At 40.7% G+C, this 7,357-nt stretch overlaps 1 protein-coding gene and 1 long non-coding RNA gene across 4 annotated transcripts in view; one reads left to right on the top strand and one right to left on the bottom strand.

Annotated features, from left to right (window-relative positions):
• The first annotated feature begins 644 nt into the window (after positions 1–644).
• LOC105392955 (DNA repair protein RAD50) overlaps positions 645–7,357 on the top strand; it is a 30,377-nt gene continuing 23,664 nt past the window's right edge. For all 3 annotated transcript variants that reach the window (XM_048622353.1, XM_048622352.1, XM_048622351.1), the window contains exons 1-7: positions 645–1,012; positions 1,364–1,547; positions 1,734–1,919; positions 2,595–2,808; positions 2,948–3,039; positions 6,418–6,533; positions 6,863–6,956. In XM_048622353.1, coding sequence (XP_048478310.1) covers positions 758–1,012; positions 1,364–1,547; positions 1,734–1,919; positions 2,595–2,808; positions 2,948–3,039; positions 6,418–6,533; positions 6,863–6,956 — 1,141 coding nt within the window. In that variant the 5' untranslated portion in view covers positions 645–757. The remainder of the gene's footprint in view (positions 1,013–1,363; positions 1,548–1,733; positions 1,920–2,594; positions 2,809–2,947; positions 3,040–6,417; positions 6,534–6,862; positions 6,957–7,357) is intronic.
• LOC125488834 lies at positions 3,487–5,075 on the bottom strand. The gene is made up of 3 exons (XR_007266523.1): positions 4,732–5,075; positions 4,328–4,491; positions 3,487–4,241 (listed from the first exon to the last, which is right to left on the bottom strand). It is a non-coding gene; the product is annotated as an uncharacterized LOC125488834 (long non-coding RNA).

Below are 7,357 nucleotides of genomic sequence, written 5' to 3'. Positions count from 1 at the left end.
ACTTGTACTTCTTGCACCCTTTCTTGAGAAAGGAGTCTAAAACTTATTATTTTATTTATGTCTGATAGTGATTTGGTGGTCCAGTGGTGCCCCCTTAATGAAATATAAAAGTCGTGAAAGGAGAAATACGAGAAATATATTGTTTAATGAGCCATTTTCCTTGACAGCTGCCAGTTTTCATGTCAGTCTTGACAGGTTTTTTCATTTTGAAACCGCGGTCTAGGTACTTCTTCAATAATGAAAACTATAGTTGAACAAACCTAAATGGTAACAAAATGCTTATTTCGTTTCGATATTTGTTACTTCCTTATAGCACATCACTATTAACAACGCTAACACACAACACAGACAGAAATATACAAAAACACACAGAGTAAGACAAGGATCTTTGTGTATAGAGCGTTTCATAAACACATTACACAGACAAAATCAAACCTTAGTCTAATGTACGAAACGGTCTAGTAATGGCATCTTTTTGAAGATTTTTGGCTTTTTGCTCACTTTCTAAACCAAAACCGCCAAATATTCTATTCTAACACTATACTGTCCGATCCACTGGCTGGCACACTGTCCTTTTTACTCGTTTTGTTCTTCCCATTTAGCGGTTTTTGACACATAATAAATAGTATAATCTGTTCTGTGATTAATGCCTCTATTTTTTGTACCGGTCGATTTCAAGCTTCGGCTGCATTTATTTCTCTATTCGTTTGGCGCGAACCAATTTTCTCAATTTTAGTGAAGAAATCAATTGTAATACATGGCGGGCATATCATCCCTCTCAGTGAGAGGCATAAGAAGTTTTGGTCCAGAAGATAATGATGAACAAAGGATTGCTTTTGATAAGCCGCTAACTTTGATTCTCGGTCAAAATGGTTGCGGAAAAACAACAATTATCGAGTGTTTGCGCTATGCAATTACCGGCCAGACACCGCCTGGCAGTCGGAATGAGTGTTTTGTACATGATGCTAAAATTAACAGAAGTACAGAAGTGTTGGGGCAAGTTAGGTTGAAGGTGAGGTTATGTTTATTGTTTTATTGTTAGATCCATCTTATCATCATCTCTGTCTACTGATAGTTCTTTTACTCTTACAAATAGGTATGATTAATGAATTAAGGGATACTACATAATTAACTTGCCTTTAAAAAAAGATATTTAAAAATAATAATTTATGTGTTCCATAATGCAGCCTATCCCATATGGTAACTTATCATTATAAGCTCGTCCACATGAACTGCTGCATACAATCCTCACACAACATTCTGTCCTTGGCCATCAAGCACAACCACACAACCAGCCACCAGTCTAATATAAATTTTAATTATTTGCATATTAACTGTATCCATCATTTAACTATATTTTCAGTTTGTGAATGCTAAAGATAAGCAACTGGATGTATCAAGATCAATGAAAGTGACAGCCCTTCCTAAGAAGAAGTCTACATTTAAAACCCTCGACTCCTTCCTGTCCACGGTTGATGAGCAGGGCAAGACTAAGGATATATCTTCAAGATGTGCGGATTTAGACTTCATGATTTACGAAGAACTTGGTAAGATATCTTCTTTACAAGGTCAGAAAGCATAATTTTAGAAATAGCCTTGTACAAAATTTACATAATTCATAAATTTTTCATATTAATTCACCAAAAAATATACTTACAAGGCAAATAAATCTGGACCCCTCCTCTCAAAGTGATAATGCTTTGATATTTAAATCATGTAACCATTACTTCTAGGAGTGTCCAAGGCTATCATAAACTCGGTGATCCTATGCCACCAAGAGGACTCGGGCTGGCCGCTGGATGAGGGCAAGAAGGTGAAGGAGCGGTTCGACGAGATCTTCGACGCGGACAAGTACAGCGACTGCTTCGACAAACTCAAGAAGATGAGGAAGGAGTACACTTTGAGCATCAAGATGTTGAGTGAGTATGTTTTGGCAGAAATTACTGAGCGACTGTATAATGGTCGAAATCATACCACTACACACTATGGCAGTCCCGGTATAATTTGTAGTTTAATTACATATATTTGGGTTAATTTCAATTCAAAAATTTATTAGATAGATAGATAGAATGTTCTTTATTTTTAATAACTTATTACTTAATAACTTAAATAAATTAGCAGTCATTCATAAGCTGTTATAAGTAATTATTAATAATGCACTAAGAATTAAGTACTTCTTAATAAATACTATGGTAACAGACAACCGAATGGCGTAGTGGTTAGTGACCCTGACTACTGAGCCGATGGTCCCGGGTTCGATTCCCAGCTGGGGCAGATATTTGTTTAAACACAGATATTTGTTCTCGGGTCTTGGATGTGCCCGTAAAATGGCAATAGGCCCGCCCCCTATTACATTGGGACTAACATAAGACTCTGGCGAAAAGTGGGTGCAGCAATGCACCTCTGCCTACGCTGCAAGGGAGTACATTAGTACAAGGCGTGAGTGTGTGTTTTTTAACATGGGGTGATGTTACTTTAAGATACATCATCAATCCTTTTATCCCTCTTGTATATCTCTCCTGTCTGACTTATCTTCCACAGCATGTGTGTCAGTTTAATCCTAGTACAGGAAAACTTTTGCCATTTACTTTCAGCTCAAACTGTTCAGCATTTATCAGAGAAGAAGGAGGAACTAGACAAGAAGAAACTAGAAGTTGTGAACACCGAGTCCAAAATATCCGAGTCGGAGTTGAAGGTGGCCGAGCTCACCAACCAGATGAACCCTATCACCACCAAGATAAACGCCATAGTCACACTTCAAAAGAACCTAGTGCAGTTTGAGTCTAAAAAAGAAAAGATCAAAACTAAGTGAGTATCATACAAAATTATAAAATCTTATGAAGCATGCTTCGTAAAAATAACTCTTATAAGTAAACCCTACCACCATCCTACCACTGTAAATTTTAAAGCCCTATTTCTATGAAACTAATGAGTTCTTCGTTTTTAGATTGGAACATAACAAAACTCTAGAAGAAGAACTAACAAAGGCAATCAAAACCATGTTTGAGGGCACAACAGAGGAACTACAAGAAAATATTAGTAAGAAACTTTACTTTATAAGTAACATTTTGTTCTTGCTACATGGCATCGTTATTGTCTTTGATAAATGTGGCTGCTAGCGATTCGCAGAGATTAATGGAGTTTATCTACTACGTTGATAAAGATGCAAACTTCTAAAGGTCAATTTAATTTGTGAGGTATGGTGGGCTGGGTTTAAGGCGCTTGGAGGACACTCAACTGCCGGCTTTTCTGGCGTCGTCGTGTGGGGTGCTGCGGCTTGTCACTCGCATTTTACATGTTAATGGTGATGAGTTTAGTATTCCCCACGCGGCAGAGGCCCTGGAGTTATGGCAGTCTGTGTGTCCAGGGAGTGCTGTGCCGGTGCAGCCTGAGCGTCAGCGTGTTTGGGACGAGGAACAGTGTCCCTTGCAGTTGAACATGCTGATGCTGCGCAATGCTGATGACCTACAATTATATCTATCAGGACCCCCATCTGACGTTAATAATACTTGTGATCTTATAAACCATGACTTGGATCGTATTTCAACTTGGTCGAACAAAAATTTTTTAAAGCTAAACCCTGACAAATCAAAATATATTGTAATCGGCACAAGGAAACAAGTTCAAACTACTAATAACAATAACCCTAATATAAAACTAGCAGGAGTAGATATTGAACAGGTAACCGAAGCTCGTAACCTAGGCCTAACATTCGACAATTATTTACGGTTTGAAAAACACGTAACTGAAATGGTCAAAAACTGCTTCTTCAGACTTAAGACACTTTATAAAAAAGACGTTACATTGATGTTAATCTGCGAATACAGTTATGTGAGTCGCTTGTTCTTTCCAAATTAAATTATGCTGACACTGTATATGGCCCATGCCTTTTAAGAAAAACTGATAAACTACTGCAAAGGGTACAAAACGCCTGTATTAGATTTTGTATGGACATCCCCCCCCGCTCCCATGTTACCCCTTATCTCAACTCTTGCGGGCTACTGAAGGTAGCCGCCAGACAGCGGCTGCACCTTGCTGCGCTTCTGTTTGGAGTTATAAAGTACAAATCACCCCAGTACCTATTCAACAAACTTGCATGGTCACGCGACTATCACTCAATTAATACTAGGGCGTCCACTTATCTGATGGTCACACCGAAGCACAAAACCGCTATGTTTCGCCACTCGTTCCGTTATGCAGCCAGCTTCATATGGAACACGCTGAGACCACCCCTTCGTGACCTGAAATCAATTACCACTTTTAAGTATCGGTACAGAATGATCCTACTTGAAGAACAACGAAAAGGGCCATATGAAGTTATACCTACTTCATAAGTATTCACGCACAGCAAGGCTCGGTGTTCCGTGGCTGTGACTCGGCTCCAGACTGCTTAGCTGCAGGCTGCACGAGGTGGGTGGACCATCACCTGAGCATCATAACATCTGGTTTTTCTGGATTTCTTTTTCCGTTGGTCTGCTGCTTAAATTGCCCCTGAAAAAACATTAAATATTTAATTCTATTTTATTTTCTATATTAATATAAAATATTGTTATAATATAATGATTTCTACTATAATTATATGACCACACTGTTCACACCTATATTGTATTGTTTACACCTACTATTACATTTTATTATTCCTATCTTCGTCATTACATATATATACCAACTTTTAATTTCTGTGTATTGACTTTATTGCACCACAATAATAAATAATACAATTTAACTTACCTCTTTTTTGGGTCGACGCTGCCTTAATATCATAATGAAACGAACTTTAGGCATTTATGTATCACTAGTCCACCTATCCACTGGTGTTTAATGTTAGTTGTTGCCTGTTGCTAGCTGTTCGTGGGGTGTTCGGTATCCGGGCGTAGGTGCGCGGGCGCCGCCTCGTCCCGTTATCTACGCATGGCTGGCGGGATGACGCGGGCACACTGAACGGGTCGCGCCCGGATACTGAAAAAATATTTTATGCCTCTGCAGGCTGTGGGTGCCGTTTCATATTGGCTTATACCTACCTACATAATAATATAATGTATTCGCGATATCCGGACCGGCTACCTACTTAAGTACTTTTATGTAACTCTTATTATATTATGTTATGCATTTATATTGTACCTATTCTATTATTTATGGTTTATTTATAAACTTAGTATTATGCGTCTTATTATTTATAAATATATATTTTTACTTAATGTACCTACTTACTTATATCTACTTATACACCAACCTAGCTTACTCAAATATACACACATTCCACACATACACACACACACACAACACAACACAACCCATCCTTATTAATATACCTCGCGTTCGTGACTGAGGTCACAACTCTAAGGGCCAGCTGAAAACCAGCGCTGTGGCCTCTCTGGGCACAGCACACGCTGAGCTGGTGCCTTTTTGACGCTCTGGACAGCAACCGTGTTTGTTTGTATTATTTTCTGTTTTTTTTTTCTTTTCATATAAATTATTTGTAGTATTCTTTTTGTTTCTGTTTTTTATTGTTCAGTGTGTCAAATAAATGTTTCTTTCTTTCTTTCAATTCCGGGGCTGAGTTGGCGCGTTTGCGGGCGGTCTCCCAGCCAGAGTCAGGGTTGTGGCTGCATGCTTTGCCATCGCCGCAGTTGGGAACGTTGTTAGACAACGATTCCTTGCGGGTGGCGGTGGCTCTGCGTCTCGGCTGCACTGTGGTGGAACCCCATGTTTGTGTCTGCGGCGCGCGGGTGGATCAATCGGGACGTCACGGGTTACACTGTGTGCGTAGTGCGGGCAGGTTCTCACGGCACCATGCTATCAATGACATCGTCCGGAGAGCTCTTGTTTCTGCGGATGTCCCGGCGGTCCTGGAGCCACCAGGGTTGTCCCGGGCTGATGGCAAGCGTCCGGATGGACTCACCATGGTGCCGTGGGAGAAGGGCCGCAGTTTACTCTGGGACGCGACGTGCGTCTGCACCCTCGCGCCGTCTCACGTGCAGTCTACAGCGGCCAATACGGGTGCCGCTGCTGAAGCCGCGGCTCGCCTTAAAAAACTTAAATATAGCCAGCTAATGCAGTTTGTGCCCTTGGCTGTGGAGACGATGGGGGTGTGGGGAGAAGAGGGCAGGGCCATCTTAAGGGAAATCACCAGACGCTTGAGGAGTCGTGGTCTGGGATCTTCTTCCGGGGCACACCTGATGCAGAGGCTATCCCTGGCTGTGCAGCGTGGTAACGCTGCCAGTGTCATGGGTACCTTTGGGTCGGGTGTGGCTCGGAGGGGTATTTTTGATTAGTTAGTTATAATAAGTAAGTAGTAAGTATATTTGTAGGTATATTATAATTATTATTAAAAAAATTTGACGAAACTTCTAGTGGATATAATGCATGTTTGTGACTTATATGTTTTTATGAATAAATGAATTAAAATATTTGTAGAGAACTACGACGCGACGGCCAAGACTAAGAAGAAGGAGCTGGCGGACTCGCACAAGAAGGTCTTCACCTTCAACAAGGAGGAAGAGGCTATGGCCAACGAAATGTCTTCCAATGAGGTACGTTTGCTGTTCACCAGATTTGCCTACACTACACGAGTGTTCCCACCACGCTGGTCCACTGCGGGTTCACATAATCTAGATAATTATGCTAGATATTTTTCACCGTAACAACGATGGTGTACTTAAATTCCAATGAATTCATTTATCCGCCTTATACCTATGTGCTATATTTTGCTCCAGAGTCCAGATCCTCTTACAGGTTCTCTGGTAGAAAATATTTTTACGATTGAGTCTTCGTGTGTCGTGTATCTTATAGTCGATCGTATAATAATGTCGTACCGTTGCCTTCCAGTAGACTAAAGTACCCCATATTTCCCTCGCTCCAGGTGAAGTTCAACAAGCTGATGCTGCTGGAGAGCCAGCAGCAGGAGCGCTTCGAGAAGCGGAACAAGCTCATCGTCACCACCGCCAAGCTCGCTGGTCAGTACACTGTTACAGCCTTCAACATCATCATCATCAGCGTACCAATGACTATTATCAATAGCGCAGTCGTCCACTGCTGTACTGTACACACGGCAACGTTAAATGGTTGGCAGGGCACACTAACGCAGTTAGTGTATGTGTGTGTCGGCGACGTCGACGTAATTATTTAGTTCTGGGCAACCCACACACGGATATTGTAAGCATGTAGTTGTGCCAGTGACAATGATTCATTGTTTTTATGATATGAAGCAAAATTTTGCAAGGCATTGTAATAGATTGAGTGGCTCAGTTGGTATGATACAAGATTTTCAATAATCGGCATGGTGGTTCAAATCCCACTGAACTTACAATATTCCTTTTTTGTTTTTTTTTATAGATTTAATTTATTTTTAATATGG

The sequence above is a fragment of the Plutella xylostella genome, chromosome 8 (assembly GCF_932276165.1).
Source record: "Plutella xylostella chromosome 8, ilPluXylo3.1, whole genome shotgun sequence".
Taxonomy (NCBI): Eukaryota; Metazoa; Arthropoda; class Insecta; order Lepidoptera; family Plutellidae; genus Plutella; species Plutella xylostella.
The sequence above is the reverse complement of the archived record's forward strand: the minus strand, read 5'-3'. Positions and strand labels throughout refer to the sequence as shown.